The following is a 22,701-nucleotide window of genomic DNA, read 5'->3' as shown; positions in this document are numbered from 1 at the left end:
AGGCGCAGGAACGTGGCTATGGTGTGGGATCGGTGAGCACATGGCTAACAAGGGGCAGTGAGAGGACAGAAGGCTTGACCGCAGCAAAGACACTGAGCAGAACTCAGGGGCCGTGCAGAGGGCCATGGGAAGGAGGGCTACTAAAGGGAGAGTGATTGGCGGGAGGCCACCCCCTCAGTGCAGGGGCTGTGAACTGAATTGCATGTTCATCTTCAGACCCCCAGCACCCAGCAAAATATTTGGAACATGAGAGGCCTTCCTTCTGCTCAACAAATGAATGAATAAGGCTTTGCAAGAATCCAGGATAGCAAAGAAAAATGTCAACCAAGGCAGTAAGGCAGGAACAGGGTGAGAGGTGTGGCAGAGCCTCGGTGAGTAGAAAGGAAGAGGAGCAGCCAGCCATGCTCAGCGAGTCCCACGATGGTGCCTCTCCCGGCAGGGCTGCCATTCACAGGGACCAGATGCCGGAAGGGGAGTGAAAGAACTGGGTGTGTATGTGTGCATGTATGTGTATGCACGTGTGTATGTGTGTGCACGTGTGTACACGTGTGTGTGCATGTGTGTGCGTGTGCATCTGTGTGTGCCCATGTGCGTGTGTATGTGTGTGCCCACGTGTGTGTGCATGTGTGTGTGTGTGTGCACATGTGCCCATGTGCCCGTGTATGTGTGTGCACATGTGCGTGTGTGTGTTCGTGCATGTGCATGCGTAGGTCAGAGAGAGGCGTGCTACTGTGAGAGTCGCAGCTGAGAGGCCCTGACATTACCTGGGTAGCTGAAACAAAGCCTTGAACACGGTGGCTAGAGGGCATGTAGAGAAGGAAAGCAGGTCAACACTAGAAACGTGGACAATGCTGAAGGTACAGGGACGTGAAAAGGAGTCTGAAAACGCCTGTGTTAGAACAGTCTGCTAGCAGGCGGAGAGGCAGGGAAGAGCTGTGGTCTCCAACAGACCAAATGGTCTTTACATTAGTGTTTCAAACTCTACAACAATTGGCACTAAAAGCCTATTAGAAAGTATTCAATTTAAATTTTTCATACAGGAGCTTTGAATATATCCTCAAACTTGACAAACAAAGGTAAAACACAGAAGAAATCTCTTCAATCTGATCTAAATACACCATCCAAGAGAGTCCGTAAACTGCACTGTCTGTGCTCAGGGCTGGGTGATGACAAGGAGGGACTGGTAACAGAATGCGGGAGCCACATGGCCGTCCTGTCAAATTAGAAATTTGAGCAGATTTCTGTGGTCTATTTTGATCAAGATTCTCAATGTCAAACAAACAGGTTTTTCGATAACCAACTTGTTTCATTTTCGTAAGCACAATAGCACAGTGTGCAACAGTTAGCAGAGAAGCAGGTGGTCCTCGTCGACGTGAAATGAAGGGAACAGAAGAAGAGAAGTAGCACTCCCTTTAAGACATGCAAAGCATCATCACAGACGGGTATGGCTTTAGATTTTCCTCTGAGAGCTTATCTCCTGTGCAAACAGGCCAGCCCCCCACCTCCCACCCCATTTTGCTCTAGTACAAATTTAAGCTCTCTCCTGAGGAGGGAAAAGCTTAGGGTTCACATCTACAAACCCACGGCACTTACAAAAGCACGGATAAGTCCTTTAAAAGAATTGCTATCTAATTGGTCCAGCCACGCAGAAAGCAATCTGGCGTCAGATTCATGGCTTTGACCAAGCATTTCTACATTAGGGGTTCTGTGCTAAGGAACTAAGTCAAGATGCAGATAAAACCTTATGCATAAGGATATTCATTGAAATGTTATTTATCATAGTGGAAAATTATAAACAACCTAAGTGTCCTACAGTAATAGGAAAATGGTTAAGTTGTGATACATCCAAACAGCGGAATGACAGGTAGCAACCTAAAAATTATTATTACTGAGAGTAAATAAAAACATGTAGAAATCCCCAAGCCATAATATTAAGTGACATATAAAACCATGAAATTATATTTATATAAAACACATGTCAATGATGTACATTTATACAAAGTATATACTCATAGAATAAAGACTAGGAGGAAGACTAATAAAATGCTAAACAGTGGTTGAATTTACAATAGTGGTTTTGTGGAGAACTTTCGTCTTCCTCGTTATGCCTCTATATACTTTATACACCACATTTTCTACAATGAAAAATGTAACATTGGTCTAGTGGTTTAGAATAAACATCATTTTGAAAAGCAAATCATTTCCCTTCCCTTGTTCAAACCCTGGAAAACCTTTTTCCTCCTGCCTCTTTGAACGTCACTCCCTCACCCATGAAAACTGACAATCTCCAAGCAAAGTGGAAAAACACTGGACACGAGCCCAGTGGAAAGGGTCTAAGGTGAACACTCAGCTCTGTGCACCTGGGAAGAGACTGTGCGTGAGGTGCTGCTCGACGCGCTCCCCCGGGTAGAGCTGTGAATCCACAGACCGTGTCTTTTCCACGGCCACACTGCAAAACACAACGGCAAGTCGAGAGACCTGGGGAGGAAAGGAGCCAACTTACCTCCATTAAACTTAAATGGATTCCTATGAGGTAGGGCATGGGAGCGCTGTGAAGAGAAACAGACACACAGCTGCTTTAATGTCTGTTGCTTCCGACAGAAAATTACAGATGGTTCACTATTTGGAGAAAAACTGTTTTAATAAACGTATGCACAGTTACATTTCCTTTCACAACAAAAACCCTAATATGACATTTTGTTCCCAAGCCTAGAAACTTCAGAAGAATTTCAAAATGCGGGCAGTATTGGAAGCAGCATGGGTGGCAGGAAGGCAGCCGACTTTGGCGTTAGTCCCTAAATAGCAGCTATGCAAATACAACTGCACAGCCTCAGTTGTCTTATCTTTAAAATGGGATCTTGGAACTGAACCGGTAGGTTGCCATCAGAATAAGAGAAAATATACATTGAGTGATTAGTGCAGTTCCTGGTGCATATGGGAACTATTTATTATTGCCACAATTACAACAGAAAAAGCAGTTAACAAGGTTGAAATGGAGAATGATTTTTTATTTGCTGTTTCCTTCTGCCATCAAGAGATGTGATCTAACTGTCCCTTCTGAATGGAGAAAGCACATGGAGAGCTACCAGCAAGCATCTCCTCCCCATGGCACACATGCCACCCGATGACACTACAATTCATAAAGCCCCTACCAGCTACTTCATTCACAGGGCAGTGGGTTCCCTAAGGTAGTGCCTGAGCAGAAGAGAGAACCCAACTCCAAAGGTTTTAGGAGTCTGTGCGCCTGTGTGCATGCACACCCCCCCACACACACACACCATCACTGAGGACGTTACTTACCATGGTAAGTGTGCTGGCATTACGTGAGAAACTTCGACTTCAGCTTTTCTAACCCACAGCATAACCATACAAGGTAGGTATTATCCCCATTTTACAGAGGAAAAAACAGGCCCAGAGGGCTTAAATCACTTCTCTAACGCCATCAAACAAAGTAAGTGGCAAACCTAGGATTTGACCCCAAAATTTCTTCTCTGTGCCACACTGACTTCCTAACACCGAGCCTAAAATCCGCAGGCCCACCACCCACACGACCTTTTCCTTGGGGGGAGGGGAAGAGGTCAAGGAGGAGGGAGGGAGGGAGCGACTGACACCTCTTATGTGTGTCTGTCCACTACGTGTGTTACATCCTGTGAAAGGTGCAAGAGAGTATTTTCACTTGTCTTACTAGGGAGACCACTACATGGACGGTACAGGTGCCTGACCACTCCACGTACACCTGAAGCAGAATAATATTGAATGCCAACTATAATTTAATATACATATAGTCACAGGATACAGAGTACAGCATAGAGAATAGAGCGAATGGGACTGTAATAGAGGTATGCGATGTCAGAGGGGCAATAGATTGGGGGAGGGGGATTATCACTTTGTGAGGGGTGAAATGTCTAACTAGTGCATTGTTCTGTACACCTGAAACTAATGGAAGGGGAGGGGAGGGCAGGGGAGGGGAGGGGAGGGGAGGGGAGGGCAGGGGAAGAAGGAAGGAAGGGAGAAAGGAAGAGAGAGAGAGAGAGAGAGAGAGAGAGAGAGAGAGAGAAAGAAAGAAAGTATTTTACGAGCCCGGAGGAAAGAGGCCTGTCTCGTGTGAGGTGACCAGCCACCTCTCCGCTGAGGCAGCTGGGGGCGTGGGAGTGGACACACACGGGAGGCTTTCTTGGGGACAGGACTGGGGAAACAAGGAGTGGTAAGACATGAGATAGGAGAGATTTGCTTCCAATTGAATACTAGGGATTTTAGGCTTTTATCCTGAAAGCAATGGATAAGGAATGAAGGTTTTTAAACATCAGATGTGCATTTTAAAATTGCTCAAACATTTAAAAATAAAGGCACAATTCCCTCATTACCATCCAACAAATAAAATTCTTCGAGCAAAAAATCCTTCCCCAGAATATAAACTGTCCTTCTTACTACAGATCTCAGCAGTAATATATCTTGGGAGCCTGTAAAACAGACTTGAATATTAGCAGCACAGTTTGGGAACGATTCTTCTGGAAGACTTTTGTATTTGATAATAGCCAAAGAAAGAATTATACACACAATTGCAGTGAAAGTGGAGTTGTCTTTTTTCTTTCTTCTCTTCTCTCTTTTTAAAAAAGGTATCTGCTGTGCACATTCAGCTTCTCTTCGCTTCTAGGGGCAAGGAAATGCCCTACGATATTTTTTTCCCTTAAACTGTAAACCATTAGTTTAGCTGCCAGCTACACAAATGCTCAAACTTCCCAGTGTGCCTGGCTCTGCTGTCCAAGTTTTTTCCAACGTACACTGAAATGAATGTGTTTCTAATTAAGTAGCTTCAGGAACACGACAGCTTCAATGTCAAAAATACAAAGTCTGAACCCTGGCAGGAAGTCTTAAGACTACAAATGTCTCATCTAGTGGAACCTTGCCTAATGTAATGAAAGGAAGCAGGAAGAGTGCAGAATTCCAGAAAAATGGCTACTTAATAATGTGTCCAGAGGCTCAGCCTAACACACAGAAGGGAGAAAAACTCAAATCCATAGACTTCCACCAAATCTTATAAACTTCTCCAGTTCCTGCATTCGATCATACAACTGACTGATAACCCTGAGTTTTCATTAGCATTTCAGAATTAAAATTCCAAATAAACTAACGCACAGAAAAAGACATTCCAACAACTGTGAGAAAAAGGTGAAAATAAATACCTACAGCAAAAGCCTCTGTGCAACTCAACACAGACTCTTCTCTGAAAAAGAAGTATTTTCTAGAATTCTAAATATGTAGGTTTTAATGCCATGCCCTTTTGTCCTGCAATAAAATCAATGATACCCTGAAAGAGAGGATAAAGGAATCTTACAGAAATAACTGCAGATGAGGAAGAGACAAAGTAGGACTCTCTTCAGTATGGTCTAGTAGGTATTTTTTTAAGCTCAATAGTTTTCTGAAGGGTAATTATGGCCTATCGTAGAAATGTAGTTTCTTAGCCAAGTATTGTTAGGGTTGCAATAGCTCTGTATTTAGAAAATATTTAAAACACACTTGGAAATCACAGCAGCTCCCTGCTCTATATGAACGCAAATTTAGACAAATACCTTTTATGTTGTCATTTGCTTACAAAGCCCCAAATACTGCCCTGAATCTTCTGAAATTTTGTTTTGCATATACACTAATTACAAATTCCAAGTGGGAAGGGGTGGGGGTGGAGGAGTGGGGGTAAGAAACCTGAAGTCTCCTTAACATCTCAGTGTAGCACATACGATGCAACTGGGTAATTCTAGGTGCGTTCTGAAAACAGTTTCTATTCTCATTACACCTAAACAGTCATTGCTGCCACTGACTCATTTTCTTTGGAAACCTCTTTGTTATGGCTTTTTATTGTAAAGAGAAATTTTTATGGGGGAAAAACCACTCTCCCGTGATCATGTCATCTTAACAGAACTACTTCTGCTTCTGCATTTTTCTCCTCCAACGTTGGCCCACATTAACAAACATTTTTATATCTTTAAACTAGAGTGTGCAAATATTTTGTTGCTTTCTCATTGGCTACATTAATATTTCCCTTTTTTTTTTTACTACAATCTTTGTGATTATTTTAAAGACTGTGTAATAGTCCACCGAGTATGGATGTACCATAATTTACTGAACTCTATACCTAGAGTTAGACATTTAGATGCATCTAATTTGTCACTCTAAGTCACACTGTAATGAAAATGAAGGCTTTTGTGTGCATGAATTCCCAAACATGGAATTACTAAATCAAAGGGCAGGACTGTTTTTTTACATCTGTTGTTATATCTTGGCAAAGTGTTTTCTAGAAGGGCAGTACCTGCCCCAGTGGAAATCTGTCAGTGCTGTTGCAAGGATTAGAGATAATCTGTTAAGCGCCCAGCACAGGAGCAGCATGTGGTGGGCTCAGTGAGTGACTGCCATCATGTCCAAACAGGTTCTCTTTGATCCCCTGGCACAGTGGGCACCTGTGGATCCATTCTCTTCTCGCCCCACAATGGTGTCTGTTCCTGCCCCAGTTCTGATGGATACCTGGCAAACCCTGCAGAGGATGGTCAAGGCTCCACGATCACCGTGAAGTGCCTGATATGAATCACCCCTACACATGGGCTTCTGCCTCCAAACACACTCCCCTGTCTCCTGTCTACTTACTTCACTATCACCTGTCTATGTACTGAGTTACTTACTGGGGTTGCTTATCACTTTCTTTGGAGGGTAACCTTTACTTTTGATTTTATGGACCACCAAGAGGGCAAAAACTACCAAGGAAACTATGACTCATTACTTTCTTATCACGTAGAATGACAAATTTTAAGGGCCATTTAACCATTCGTGGGCATACATTAAAAGGAAAATATAGCAAAATTAATTGTTTAAGCTGTTCCTAAAGAAGTTCTTCACGTTCAGAGTCTGACTCACCTGAATCATCGTTTTTGATTCAGAGTCATGAATGTCCACCTTTTCCCAAGGGCATCTCAGTAACGCAACATAACAAAACTTCATCAACTAGGTGCTATCTTCCTTTATTAGGTCCCAGGAAGAATTCGTTTGTTGCTTCTCAAGAAAATATGGATGCACATATCGGTTTCACTAACAGTAAACACACACCACGCTTCTCTGCTCTGGAGCCTGGCGGCACTTCCAGCAACTTCCCATTTCAGTGCAGCGTCTCAGTGCGATTTTGAAGACATTTTAAATGGCAATTTGAGACACACATACAGGAGCAACAATGCTCGTAATTAAATCAAAGCTGATAATATTAACGGCTATGACCAACTGTGTCACAAGTGCCCTACGGCCGATGGCGACTGTGGGATGCCATCGTCCATCTCTGAAGAGCAGAACAGGGAGTATCTGTACGTGGCCTTTGTTCTCTGGGAATGACTGTACTTTCTGACTTAGTCAGTTACCTCTTGGAAGAGTTAAAGCTAGTCTTTCTTCCTTCTTCCTTCTGTTGTTGGTGTCAAGGCAGTGACAATATGATGGCCGTCACCTGAAAGGTGAATCCTCTTAAAGGGGGAAGAAATTAGTAATTATGGAGCTACTATAACCCAGCTGCTTCAATGCAAGACTTATCCATAGTTCTCCAGGCAGCTCTGCAAGGTAGTGCTATTGCCCACATTTTCAGTATGGGAAATAGGCTCAGAAAGGTAAAGTAACTTGCTCAAGGTCACACAGCTAGTAAAGAGTAAAGCTGTATATTCAAACTCAGGGCTGCTGGACTAAAAGCGCAGGCTCTGTCCACCCCACCCCACAGCGTGTACTCAGCACTTCAGGCAACGGAAAGGAGTGCTGGCGTACCAAGGGGGCTTTTCACCCGAACTCCAGGCCTGAGGCAGACCACCTCTCTTCCCGGTACGTCCTCCAGCAGGAGCTCATTCCGAGCAATGAACAGGCATGAATATGGATACTGCAGACTTAATGGCCCTGTAGCCCCTGTTCATTATTACTGCACTTTCACAATTTGTTTAATTCCTTTCCCCCAGATAACTAGAGCCCTCTTAATTATGTTCCCCTGAGGTGAGCAGCTACTAATTGGAAAAGAGTCAGGTGAAATAAAAGAACACTGGCTGCTCAAATACATAAAATATAGCTTCCTGAGACAAAGCGGAAGGGGAACAGAGGGGGACAGTGGGTAGGGGGACAAGTGTCCCAACCCCAGGTGAGCAACACCTCTTTCACCTTTGAAAGGAACTAGTCTGGAGCTGTGGGGGGATTTGGAAGACCCACTGTTTTTCTTTCCTTTTTGCCATGTAAATGCATAGTTAGCTTTACAATTTATACATCAGAGTACCCATCTCACCTCTCAGAGGCACACCACCTTCTTAACCAAATACCCTGATGGGCAAAGGAAATCCCACAAGTCTTTCCTCAGTTCGCCATTTTTAAAAGAAAGGAGAACTCTGAAAGAGGTCTCATTCGTCTCAGCTTTTCTTTTTTTTTTTTTGAAAAGAAACAAAAGTGTAAACACAGCTTGTCCCAGAGTTTTAAATTCTGCTCTAAAATAACGAGGCCTCAGCATTGTTAGAGGGGTTAAAGAACAAAAGAATGGGAGAAAGAACAAGAACAAAGACCAGACAACTCATCTTGTTGGAGAACACAAATAATCGCGGTTTTGGTCTTACTGAGAATGACTGGACAGACGGTCTACAGGCTGACATGACGGCCACGCTGTACAGGAAGCCAGTAGGAGCGACCACCATTCACTGCACATTTGACACGAGCCAGCGAGGCTGAGGGCTTGACTGGCATCTTCTCACTGGATCCTCATGACAACAGTGGGTGGGTACTATTACTATCGCCATTTGATAGATGAAAAAATGAAGGCTGGAAAGCTAAACAACTCATTCAGGCCACACGGCTAGTGAACAGCAGAACTGAGATGAGAGCCATGTCCATTACAGTCCCTCATGCTGAGGTCAAGCAAGCTTACTGTTTCCCAGACCAGCACGTGCATGGCCGTAGAAGGAGGGTGGATTTTCTTGAACCTGCTCCCTGAGGGCCGGCCAGCAGCTGTGCCAGTCCCAAGCCCCTCCACACTGTCTGAACCACCCTGCACCACAGGAAACCTCTCGTTCCAAACATGCTTGGGCTCTCGGAGGGCCTCAGGCCCCTCGTCCCCTAAGTCCAACTGTCCCTATGCAGCCTGTCGGGCACCCGGGTGGTTGCTGATACCTCTCTTTTGAGAGGCTTTTGTCTGGGCTGCCCACTGGGCATAAGCCACATATTAATATATATGGTTATTCTAGACTGTCTGTCCCAGGGGAACCGAACTGTGTCCTATTTCCCAGAGTCTACAGTAGGGCCCCATCTGGAGCAGGAAGAAAATGGACAGTGGGGTAGCTATGTACCGAGCGCTCACCAAACACCATGGGCTGGGCGGGAGGCTTTAGTTACCTTACTTATCTCATTTACTCCTCGAGTAAGCCCATGTATACCATCCACTTTACAGATGAAAAAAGGGATTCTCGGAAACTTGCCCGTGCTCAGTTAATGGTAATTCCAGCCCAAATCCTTCTACTTCAAAGTCTCTTATGCTATTCTTACTTAATACTAACGTCTTCCGACCATTGTTACACTTATGAGAAAACTGGTTATTTGATACTGATAGCTGAAAAATAAAATAGCAAGTGGACACTTCAAGGCTAGAATAAAATGACATTTGCCTTACTAGCTTAAATGAATTGATAACTCTTTTTTTTTGTTCTAAACAGGATTGAAGGCAGTATATGTGAGTATGTTCAATACAGTGGTAAAAGTAGGAACGAAATAGGGGCAAAGAAAAAAACGCAAGTCAGGGTAAGGTGAGTAAGCTGTGAGGCTTTGCACAGCTGTTGGGGTGGCCACAGATTTGTCTCTGAGCACTCCAGCTGCCAACCCAACGAGGGAAACAGGATTGTAACGTGACTCATGGTGTCTGTCTACAGAAAAAAATAAACTAGTCACCTGGGAGCTTGACTTTAAAAGGGCAATCAGGGAGGGGAAAGAGAAAATTAATATCTTAGGATGCATGTATTATGTGCTCAGTGTTTTCCATGTGATGGTCAATCAACAAATGTTACTATGTGTCCAGCACCACTGTTGGGCTGAGGATAGAGGAGAGAAAAACGAGTTGTGGACCCGGCCTATGTGGAGTTTACAGTTACCAGCAGACATCAAATAAGCATATTACTGCATGTGTGTAAGCTGCTGCGCGGAGACTTACAGGGTGCTGGGGGCGGATCTAAGATCACCCCCTTTCATCCTTGGAGCAAACTTGAAAGGCTGATCTCCATAATTTACAGAGGAACCTACAGCTCAAAGAGGTTAAGTGACTCGACAAAGGTCACAGCTGGTGAGAGGCAGAAAATATGGCTTGAAAAGTAGAAGGGGTACGAGTGCCATGAGTTAATCAAGGTTTACTTAGGGGAAAAGGTATTTAACTTCCTGCCTGGTCTCCTGCGAGCCCTCCCTGATTTATGAGCAACAGCAGAGGGTGAGGAGCCGTGAGAGGACCGGAGCAATTCTAGACTGGAGAGGAGGCAGCAACTGCCTAGTTTCCCTGTAATGGCAGCAGCCAAACCACAGGGCACACCACAGGGGAGGAGCTCCGTGGGTGCAGAGTTGGGCACTGGAGATGGGTTGCTAATTCGAGACACATGTGTGTCACTGGAGCTGTTGGGGGGGGGGGGAGAGGGAGGACAGTGCCCTCCTGGTGCGGCCCTGTGGCTTCCTAGAGTAACCTTGTGGGTTGGGAGAGATGCCTTCTAGAGCTCGAAGCCACTGAACCCAACCAAATGAACACTTGAGTTACGGAGATAATGCCTGGAAGAAAACCTGGAAAGGTCAACATCAAAGCCTGGAGTAGTCGCCCTTTTGAGCCTCCTCAGTCTAGCGGAAGGAGACAGACTTGGAAAACATCAGGAAGGGCTCCATGGCCGAGACCAGTGCAGCAGGAGAAGTTAATCACAGAGGAAAGGTCAGGAGACGGGGCTCTCTATTGCCCCAGAGAGTTCAATGAGAACCATAACAGCTAAAGCCAGCTGCAAAGGGGAAGTCTCAGGTTGTCGGCCCCCAGCAGCCCAGGAGACCCTCGTAGAAATGCAGGAAGGAATGAGGCACAAAAGAAATGAGGAGCGAAAAAGAGAGAGAGGTGTATGGAAAAATAAATCAAGAGGAAGTAACAAAAACAAACAAAAAAAAAAAACGTAAAAGTTGAAAATGCAACTGGTAATAAGAGGAAAAGATTTCCTTTCTGTTTTTCTAGGACTAAGACATGTCACGTGCCAAGATGCATAGCATCCAATTTCCTTCTTAGCCTAGGCTCTCACTCTTTCACACGTTTGAGGGGAAGACAAACCCACGCTTGTTGAGAGAGCACTTCAAGCCTAGCACTGGCTGGTGCTTCCTTCTTCCCCCTCGCGCCCACAGGAGAGAGGCAGGGATACTACTACAACAATGCCGACACAAGGGAACGTCCTCCACTGCTGAAGCGCCTGAAATGGTGGCATTATGGTCTGTGGCTCCTGCTCTATTGGTGACCAGGAACGTATCTAGAGTGTCTTTGCTGCAGAGACCACTATACTGTGCCTTAGAAGTTCCAGAGCTTTCTAAGTGCTGGGTTTAAGACAGGCTCCATGTCAGGGAGGAGTGAGAAATTGTATACAGAATGCGTCACTAGAAATGGAAAACCAGGCCCAAGCTTGGTCACAGAAGCAGAGGTCAGAGCCAGCCATGTCCCATGGAGGCTAGACAGAAACGGGGCCCCGAGAGACAGGCTGCTGCCCCTGCCACCTTGGGCAGCAGGAGGGGGCTGGGCAGGGGCAGCATCAGGGCCGTCCCGAGGCTCAGATGAGATGCAATAGCCGGCAAGGTAGGGGCCAGGGCGTGAGGCTGCAGGCAGGTGGGCGAGTGGCAAACCTTCACCAGCACGGGAAGGGTCATTCCCGTGTAAAAGGGATACTGTCTTCCCTAAGCCTGCAAGTCTCAGCGCCATCGCGGGAATATCGCTGGTGAGGCTGGTGAGAGCTGTCCATTGTACCGCTGGCATCTGGGCTGACTGTCGGGGGCACCTCGGAGGGAACCAGGCTAAGGGTCTGAGGCCAACCATCTACACAGAATCCTCATTTTGGTACAACATTTGCTTTTTGCTGTACACATTGTTAGAAAGTTTAAAAATGTGTGTTTTTAATAAGGATGAAACAGTCTCTACAATAACAAAGAATGTATTAAAAATCTAATTGATCTGGAATTGGATATAGGTGATGGATGTACAACTTTGAGAATATCCTAAAAACTACTGAATTGTACACTTTAAAAGGGTGAATTTTATGGTATATAAATTACATTTCCATTTTAAAAAATCAAATGGAGAACTCGAAAAGACACTTTTCCTAGAGAACCGATAATATAGATTCCTATCAAATCTATAGTACAGAATTTGCAAAGAGTCTAGTCGCTTTTCTTTCCTATTTTTCCACCAGGGAGATAAACGGTTTACTCAGAAATTGTCCAAAGCTTCCTGCAAAGGCTCTTGGCATTTTCAGCTTTGGGTGCTGCTGAACGAAAGGACAGTGCATCTCCAAGTAGGGCTCAGTGACTATCATCATCTAACTTCTTTCTCGTTGCCTACTTGATGCCAGGCTCTTTATGGAGAACTGTGGTTAGCTGTATTCTGTGGATGAGGAAACAGAGGCTCAGGGAGGTGATGTTACCCAGCCAAAGACATACCGTGTTTCCCCAAAAATAAGACCTGGCTGGACCATCAGCTCTAATGCGACTTTTGGAGCAAAAATTAATATAAGACCCGGTATTATATTATTATTATATCATATCATATCATATCAGACTAGGTCTTATAGTAAAATAAGACCGGATCTTATATTAATTTTTGCTCCAAAAGACGCATTATAGCTGATGGTCTGGCTAGGTCTTATTTTCGGGGAAACACGGTATATTCAGTAGGACCAAAGCCAAGACTTGGACCCAGAACTTTGACTTCCAAGCCTGAACTCTTTTCTACAATCAGGCTCCCTGTTCAAAAGTCAGGGAGGGTCAAGTTCAGCGAAATCTTACTAAGGGATCTGCCTAGAAATCTATTTCCCTTTACCATGGACTTCCCTTAGTTCAACCAAAGCACATTGTTTATGCACTTCCTACCCATCCAAGCGCAGCACAGACGCAACTTCCCTTCCTCTTCTGTCTGGAACTGAAATGCTCCCCTTACACTCTCCGACCTCTCGGACGAGCTCCTTGTTACAGCAGTTACAGCCCTGAGCACTGGACCTGTCTTGATCCCTTGCTACTTCTTAGCTTTAAAAAAATCTCTGTTCTCCCACTCTTGCCTGGACACCTGAGTTCTTTAGTGAAATCGTGTTTTCTCAGATCCAGAACCATCTATAAGCTCCTACCTTCCTATGCCCAACGCCAGGGACATGACAGCACTCAAATACTTGCTGCAAAATGGAAATGACACAGTTTTTGCTTACTTGTTGGAATTCAATCTTTAACAAAACCCACATAGCCCAGAGTTCAGCACAGATATGAGAATTTCAGCCATACCTGTCTACCTAATCTACTTCCATCCTATCTTGGTGTTGAAATTTCAACTGGATCTTGCTGGATCATTTGTGTATATATACATTTATACACATTAATACATATACAAAGTCATTAAAAACATAAAAATAGTATCTACTACCTATGGAGCACATTTTGTGTCAGTAATAATTGCTACTCCTGTTTGACAGAAGAGAAAGTAGGCTCAGTGACCTCAAAGCTAGTAAATGGGGAAAACAGAACCAAAGCCAGGTTTTCTTGTTTCCACCACACCACACTTCGTTGATTTCTATTTCTGCCACTAAGAATATCAACAGTCTCACTTACTTTAGCATCAATTTATGTCTTATGGAAAACTGCACGGCATCAATGAAGATAAAGATGAGAATGAAGCTCTGATATCCAGATGTCACTTTACAACTGTGTCTAGACTAATGCCGTCACCCACATGGATGGTGCACCCTGGTATCAGGCATATTTCAGCTTGTTTGCTAAAAGTCCTGGATGAAATAGATGCTGCAGCATGGTGGTGGTGGCGGGGGTGGGTGGGTGGGGGTGGTGGGGGGTGGTGGTGGGGGGGGGCGGGGTGGTGGGGGGTGGGGGATGGGGGGGTGCGGGGGGCGGAGATTCAGGACCCTACACGCAGTGCAGATAAAGAACCTAGAACCTGTATCTCTCACAGAGAATCGGAGCATGCCCAGTGAGTGGAAGAAAGGCTTCCAGTCACCCGGAAATGAATGTCAGTAAATACAATACATTTTACAAAGACAAATGCAAAATCCAAACCTTGATTGTACACATTTGATTTCACTTTTCAGTTCAACCATGCCCTCAGAGAGCAACAAGAGTTAGCTACTGACTTGGCTCTGGCCTGGCTATTCTTCGCAGGGACACATGAGCTTATCCTGATCTGATTTGGAAATATTTTATCACAAAGTGTCCAAAATAACCCAAAAGTACAGTTCAGTTTGAGAACTGACTTGTGGTCCTTATTTAGGACTGCTTCTGAATAAATAAGGGAGAAAAAGGAATTTACATGCAAAATGCCATATGGCTTCTGCTGGGACCTTTTATTAGCAGCATTTAATTAGCAGAGTGCCTGGTACATAGTAAGTGCTCTATAAATATTTGCTGAATGAATGAATAATCAATGATAACATAAGTTTACAATTAGCAAGTCATCAAGAAGCCTACATGAAGAATTTTTTCAGAAAATCTCGGTGATGGGTACAACTCATCCTCTAACACTTTGGAGGATATTAGGAAGGAGAGCTTTCATATCAGATGGCCTTGGATTTCAAGTATAGGCTCTACCATTTCTGAGCTGTGTCACAGTAGGTAAGTCACTAAACCTCTCTGAGCATCAATTTCCTAATCTATACACTAGAGCTAATAATATTTGCCTTATGGCTTCATTTTGAAGATTTTGCAATAATGTTTATAAAGAGCTTGACACAAAAATACACTGTACTCAATAGATAGTGATTATTATAATGAAAGGGAATGCTGATTCTCATCAGCAAGTTAATCCTTTTGTCCCAGAAAAGGGAAAGCTCTGCCAACACTGGCCAAGGTCAGGGCTGCCATCAGCCAAGGTAGGGAACATTCTCATTTTCACTTTCAAAGTCAAGAGAATGGCACAAATCTAAAGCAGAAAGGAACCAGCAGCACATGTTTTTAAATATTCATAAGGGCTGGAAATGTCTTATTCCTTTCGTTTTTTCAGCCATCTGCTTTTGTTTCTTTTCTTTTCATTCTTATGCCACAGCTGCAAATGAAAACAACCATACAATAACTCAAGTTAAATTAAAAAAAAAAAATCAAAATAAAAACAATCTGAGGGGTAAAAAGAGAAGACGAATTATAAAGTTTTTCCCTTAGCTCACAGGCTACAGAAGGAACAATAATGTTTGATGTGAGTTAAACCTTCTGGAAACCAAAATCCATGTCTCGTATCTGTAACAACCATGATAAAAACAACTACCATTTACTAAATGGCTCCTATGTGCTACTTGACGACCAATATTCCAATTCTTAAAGCCACCCTTCACAGTAGGTAAATTAAACCCATTTTACAGAAAAAGTAACTGCAGATCAGAAAGGTAAAATACATTTTTAAATGACTATATAGCTAATAAGAGATGAAACTGAAATTTGAGCCCAGGTCTGTCTGAAACCAAAGGCTAGGAACTTTCTCTACCACGCTCTTCAAAAATGGGAAAGGACTTGAAAAAATTAAGTTGGGAAATATTTAGGGCAGACCATTTGTATTAAACTGACTTATTCAGATAATTAAAATCTGTGAGTATAGCTCTAATTAAAGTTAACTCAGATAATTGGTTGTTGTATTTGTGAATGTGCAATTAGAGTCTTGTACATAATTGTGGGGTTTTCAGCATCATCCTTTCCATTTATTCACTGCCTCCCAGAGCTTTGCGCTACTGGCCTCTGTTCTACCAGAGGCTGCATTACAGCTCTTAGGGTCACCGAGCCCAAGGACCATGACCTGTGATAGCAATGGCGGGATCTGGGCCCAGCCCCATTTACCATGTCTTTGTCCAGAAGTTAGCGAGCACCTCATCTTCAAGTACAATGTAAAAAGCTCTTAGAGCCGACGCTACACTGTTGTCCTGAAAACTCCTAGCAGCATGTACCTGAAGAAAAACTGGCAGCAGTGGTCCTCATGTGTTAATTACACTTGTGAAGTCTATTATGCATAGAAAGGGCACCTGCTGGCAGTGAAAATGACTAGAATCTACCCTTCCTGTGCAGTGAGTAAATTGAGAGTTCATTTCTACAGGAGATAATAGTTTTCAGATTCCATTTCGTGTATCCCCTGCATGGGGATGTACTTAACATTTAAATCATCTGCAGAGGAACAAACCTCCTTCGAATTTACATGTTTCAGGCTCCTAGCACTTTACTTAAAATGCTAGTTATCCCTGCTGGCTCTTACCACCAAGGACCAAACTCCATGTGGATAAAGGCACTGAGCACAATAGAAGAAAGTTATTAGCATGGACTCAGATTTCATGACATTTGTAGTTTCTGACCAAAGCAGTGGTAGCAAGCTGAAGGTGATCAGATCAAGCCTTGACTGGAGGATCTGTTTTTTTCTCTTGGGGTCTTTGATTTCATCATTCTTTTATCTTGCAGTTAATAAACAGATACCCATCCCCACTGGCCTGTAAGCATCCTTTGGTCAAATGTCTAAAAGTTCTTTCATGAAAACAAGAGACGAGGAGAGAAATGCTTTCCTACAAACAGAAACTTCCAAGGTGCAGCCTACTCACAAAATCCACTCAAGCGCAAATACTAGTCTTAACCTGGATGTTTTGGAGTGGGAGTCTGGGTGCCAGGGATTGGCAGCCGTCATTGCTAAGTCTGCCCTTCTAACTTAGGCTCGCCAGGATCACAGCCCTTCCGGGGCAGGCTCGCCAGGATCACAGCCCTTCCGGGTCAGGCTCGCCAGGATCACAGCCCTTCCGGGTCAGGCTCGCCAGAATCACTGGTCTGGCTCAGGCTGGTGACACAGTTCTCGACAGTGCTCGAGTTAGACAGGAAGTGGAAAAGAGTGCTAGGATCAGCATCCACAGGAAAGAGTAAAACAGCTAATAAATCCTCTAAGCAAACAAGAAAGGAGGGCTGGGACCTGAGATGGCAGCTGAAAAGAACAACTGGCTAGATAAACACTGATTTTTTTTTTTTAAGTAAAACTTTTCAATTATAAAAACCATATTTTTTTCATTGTAGAAATATCTGAAAATATGGCAAATAAAATAAAAATCATGCAGAATTCCATACCCTCCTGCCCATCACAAAATCACTCTTAACATTTTGGTATATTTCCTTCTAGGTTTCTGCCCCTGTGTGTGTTTGTTTCTATTAAAATGAAATCATACAGTACACAATATCTATATTCGGGCAAATTACTAACCTTCTTGGGGGCCTTGGTTTACCAGTCTGTGAAATTGAGCTAATAATATCTGCCTTACAGGGTTGCTAGAAGAATTCAATGAGATCACAGCTGTAAAGGAGACGCCCCGTGCCTGGGGCACAGGAGACGGCCAACAATGGCGGCTACTGTGATCACTGATGTTACTGATGGAGTTACTTACTTCTCTATGCACAGTTCTGGGACTGTAAGCTGCTGGTTTTAAACCAGCTAACAATTTAGAAAGCAAAACTTTCCAAATAATAGAAAGCTAAAGCTGCACTATGTGGGAGGCAGAGGGGCTGCAGGGACCCTGGCAGCTCCACCAGTCCCTGCACACAGGAGCCCCTGGCTATTCCTACCTGGAGCACGGCATCCAGACACACAGGCAAGTCTCTTCTAGGGAGAAGCCTAAGGTGTCCCCACAGACCACATGTTTGGGGGAGGTGTGTGTGGGGGTTATGTGTCTCTCTGTGTGGGGGACCCTGAGTCTTAGGGGACACATGCCCCCTTTCTTTCTTTTCTGTCTATTCCTCTCACTATCTCCACTCCACCTTTCTTGGGTATGTGGTTTATTCTTTCTTCTCCCCTTCACTCCCCTGGCCTCCTTCTTTTTCTCCGTGTCTGCTTCTGCCCAACTCCCCCAATCTTTCATTCAAACAACAACAAATACTACTAGATAGCAAACATGGGCCTTTCCTTTGAGAGACAAGGCAGTGGAAAAAATCCAGATAGCAGGTTCAGAAGCTCAAAAGCAGCAGCAAGTGGAAGCAGTAGAACAGCCCTGCAATCTCATGAGAAGTGGGAGAAAGGCACGGGTAAAAAGAAAGATGCGTAGTCGAGAAATGAGCCATTCACTGAGTGCTATTCCCTAGGGAGGGGCGCCGATTTTTTACCTGACCACCCAGAGCTTGGTTGTACCTGCGGCTTCTCGGGATGAGGGTGAACCCAACACTTCAAATCAGAAGTACTGTGGGAACCTTTAGGCTCCCAGGACAACTGGGCTGCCTCGTGATGCTTTTCAGGGGCGGCACTGCAAAACAGGCTGCAGAACCCAGCACAAATTATCAGAGCCTGGGGCTCAGTCCCCTTGAACCGATGGTAAATGTTCTGAATCACCTGCTCCTACGTGACAGAACTGTAAGCCCTCACGAGGGTCCCCTGCTCCTGAAGCTCTCTGTTCCTGGCAGGCATATGTGTAGTGTTCCCTGATCAACTTTTGCTGACTTGAGCTGTCTGGAGACAATGTCTTTAAATGTTACACTGGAGAAAGAAATTATTCAGAAGGAAAACGGATCCAAAGCAGTCATGCAGACACTCTTTTTGGAAATGTACTGAAGACGGACAGTGATGACAGTGCTTCTGCAGAAACATTTACTGAGCACCTACCATGCGCCAGCTGTTCTACACAGGGTCCTTTCATCCGCTACACCATTTCATCTTTGTTTAATTACGTATAGAACAACTTCATGTCGCAGAGGAGGAAACAAAACCTTAAGCCGACTGACTTGTCCACGGCGGTAGAGCTAACTCTAGAGCCTGCCTGCCTGCTTTCCTTCCTTCCACTAAAACACAGTTCACTGAACAGTGAAATGCCCATCAAAAACCTGCAGAGGGTTTTGAAGTCAGGCTTGCGCTCCCAAACCACAGTTGAGAGCCAAGTCTTACAGAACATGCCTGAGGGCATGGCTGAAATGGGAAGACCTTGGGGACCTCAACTGTTCTTGTCACCAGTTTCCAATTTGTCTTAGAGAAAAAAAAAGAAAAAAAAATCACTCAACTACTTGGTTGGTGCTTTGGTTTCCCCAAACTGAGAAATGGGGAAAGTATTACCTACTCGAACTCTTAAGAATGCCATGACACATATGAAAAGTATATGGAAAAAATGGGGCCATGCAGTCTAAAATGTGGTCTACCATTCATGTCATTTTGGTTAGTATTTTTAATTTAGAATCACCAACTGCATTACAAGTTACAGACCTAACACTGCTTGTCAGTCCTGCAGCAGGCAAAGCGGAGGGCAGGGTAAGCAGCGGCCTTACCAGCAGTAGTCCAACAGATGTGGGGGCAAGACAGGGATGTACACGTGCTGCCAAAACATGGGGTACAGCATGGCAGCAGACCCATGGATGCAGGCGGTCAACTGCAAGAGAAGCACATCAGAAACTCAGAGCTAAACCTCAAAGTGAGGACACACTGTCATATTTGAGCTTAGCAATAAAATTGAACACATACTTCCAACATATTTAAAATAAGTTAACTCAATCACCGTAATTCAAATTTAATCAGAGCTTGCTTTCAAAAACAAATCTATTTTATTTCCTGATTATGAAGCTAATGCACAGTGACAGTAGAAATTTTAGAAAATAGAAAAATGGATAAAGGAAAAAAAAGTCTTCACCATCTGAAAATAATTTAACATTTTGGGGTATTACATACATATGCACTTATATTTCCTTTTCTAATAAAATTAGGATTACTATAACTACAGTGTTCATTTGTTCTCTCTCTCTTTTTTAAGTTAACAATATTTGCTGGCATTTTCCCACATCTTTAAATATTCCTAGAAAACATATCTTTTAATGACACTCAATGAATTTCCCAAGCTATATTAACCACTCTTCTACCATGAAGTTATACAATGAGATCAGGTCAATAATTTTTATGTCTGGCTCCTAGATGTAGAAATCAGAGACAAAGGTTATAAATATTTTAAGGCACTTAATAAATAATGTAAACATAATAAATGCATTAATATAATAAACAGATGAAGAATGGAGGCTCTTTTACACTTCCCCAGCCACGTTCTAGAATGTTCCCCCTAAACCTCACCAACACTAAGAATTGTAGTCCACGTAGTAGCTTTAAAATTATATCTATCTTGATTTTATTTTTATTCCTCTGATCATGACTGAAACATCTGTGTCACATGTTTCTTAACTATTATTTCTTAGGTAAATGGTCCATTCCTATTCTTAGGCCACTTTTTCTAACGAGTATTAGTATTTTAAATTGATTTATAAGGAAATACTAGATATGCAAAGGACACTAATCCTTTGCAATGTTTTGGAAAATACTTTATCCTTATTTAATTTTCTTTGAATTTTTAAGGTTTCTTTGAATTTTTTAGGTTTCTTTGAAGAGAATGTTTAAACAATTACACAGACAAAATCTTTTCCTTCATGATGGTTTCCACTGCTTTTATACTAAGAAAGTCCTCCAAATTTTTCTCTAGCATTTAACTCTTTAATCCATCTGGAATTAATTTAGGTTTAAGGACTGAGGTGAGAATTTATTTTTTCCACATAGTTAATCAATTGCTTCAGCACTGTTTACTGACTAATCCTTCCTCTCCCTATTCTTTTGACATGCCCCGACTTCATATTCCTTTTATTTTCTTCAGAGCTAGACATATCATCTAATCAGTACTTGATATAATTAAAATTTTAGGAAACAGAGATGTAACGGAATAAAATTGCTACAAAATTCAATATAGTGATAGAAGGGAACAAGCAACATCTTTGGAGATAGGGCTATGAAGTGACAAAAGCCAACAACACATGTTTCCTTCTGCCTTGTTTCTTCAGTTTCTGGGAAGCCTGCTCCCATGAGGACTTTGCTTCTTTTGGAAGCTGTTAACTGGCCTTTGCTGACAGAAGGACATTTACGTGGCGAAAGAGTGACGTGCCAAGGCCCAGTTAAAAGAATCCCAGAGGTTAGTGTAACATGAACAGCTTTAAATTGGATACTCTGCTGATGTTTCACAGTTGTGAGAGCTGTGTATTAAATCCAGGGCTGCTCCTCCCCCCGCCTCCTTTCCCTCCAGACCCTGTTCTTTAAATCAGGTACATGTCATGAACAGGAGCTGATCCAGCAAGCTTTCCAGAGCTGTTCCCAGCGATTCTACCAAGGCTAGTGGGTTTAACCCATCCCTTTCAATGCATTTTGGTAGGTATGCACATGAAGGAGGCTGCCTGTCACATTATACATGACTAACCTCTTCAGGGTTAGAAGAGACAAAAATCTTTGCTGGTGTTGAATGAGCCAACTGTCCTCCACCTCCACCCTGAAGTCAGGCTGGAGGGTGACACTGGCCTTGGGCCCCAGCTCTTTCTGCCCACCCTTTAACTAGCTGCCAAAGTACTCTTACTGCTGTGCAGGTCCAGTCATGAGACATCCTACTCGGAAGCCTTTGGGGGCACGTCTGGAACAGGCCTGGCCCCACCAGTTCCCAGTCTACCTGGAGGGCAGCATCTCCAGCTGCAGTGTCGACCGCCCCCTCCCAGTTTATCCTTGGAATAAATCATTTGCAGACTGAGGGGTCTTCCTTTCTCCCTTTCCACCCACCCCCAAAATTAGCCTTGATTTGTGCCCCTAGCAAACTCCTCCTCCCTCCGATCTCTGAGCAAATGCTACCCTCCTCGCATGGCTCTCCTGGGCACTCCCCCTACCCCCCATTATTAATGGGGCTGTAACTGCCTACATGTTTGGCCTCTCGCTGTAAAGGACAGAAAGACCTATCTTTCTTCCTCTCCTTGGTCTTCGTGATAGCACATATACAGAGGGTGCCCCCCAAAAATTGTATACACATTATAAGAAAGGAAAAAACTATTAAAATTATAATATTCAATATATACCGATAACAAAAGATGAATACAAGTCACGTTTGGCTTCTGCAATTACAAGAGGTGTTCAAAGTGGTTACCATCAGTGTCCAGACACTTCTGATTACGGCGAACAACTGCTTGAGCAACGTTGATCAAAATGTCCAATTGTACACATTTTTTTGGCACCCCTGGTACACAAGTGCTAGCTAATGAAGTGTTTCTTGAATATGTCAAACCAAATTCTACTTAGAATATACTCACAGTATAAAGATAGTTAGGGGCATGGCTTTTAACAATATTTTCATGAGTCTCACAGAGTCAGGTATGTGACTCAAATTCCAAAACAATAACAGGAAGCTTAGACACACAAATATGCCACTTTTTGGAAACTCTCAATGGATTCATTCATCCATTTGTTCAATAACATGCCTACTCTGTAATTCTACAACACATCAAATAAATAAAAGCACTTTAAACTCGGTAAGATGCCATACAAATGTAAGGTATCATCATCACATGAATTCATTTGTAATTCTCTTTGAAAAAGTCAATCAATGGAATATTCCTGGTTGAGACAGAACTTGATTACCTGCCTCTTTTTAGCTTAAATTGGTTGGAGTCCAAATCCTATTTCAAGTG

At 43.4% G+C, this 22,701-nt stretch overlaps 1 protein-coding gene across 17 annotated transcripts in view; it reads right to left on the bottom strand.

Moving 5' to 3' along the window:
- Positions 1 to 22,701, bottom strand: part of DENND1A (DENN domain containing 1A) — a 472,628-nt gene that overhangs the window by 198,197 nt on the left and 251,730 nt on the right. For 7 of the 17 annotated variants that reach the window (XM_088793184.1, XM_088793181.1, XM_088793185.1 and 4 more), the window contains 2 exons: positions 19,436 to 19,598; positions 2,504 to 2,549 (listed from right to left, as the gene is read on the bottom strand). The exons of 2 other annotated variants lie outside the window; for them this stretch is intronic. In XM_088793184.1, coding sequence (XP_088649310.1) covers positions 2,504 to 2,549; positions 19,436 to 19,598 — 209 coding nt within the window. The remainder of the gene's footprint in view (positions 1 to 2,503; positions 2,550 to 19,435; positions 19,599 to 22,701) is intronic. 8 more of the 17 variants (XM_088793186.1, XM_074330987.2, XM_019728517.3 and 5 more) reach the window with 2 other exon arrangements.

The sequence above is a fragment of the Rhinolophus sinicus genome, chromosome 16, assembly GCF_057876585.1.
Source record: "Rhinolophus sinicus isolate RSI-liver-muscle chromosome 16, RSI-T2T, whole genome shotgun sequence".
Classification (NCBI taxonomy): domain Eukaryota; kingdom Metazoa; phylum Chordata; class Mammalia; order Chiroptera; family Rhinolophidae; genus Rhinolophus; species Rhinolophus sinicus.
The sequence above is the reverse complement of the archived record's forward strand: the minus strand, read 5'-3'. Positions and strand labels throughout refer to the sequence as shown.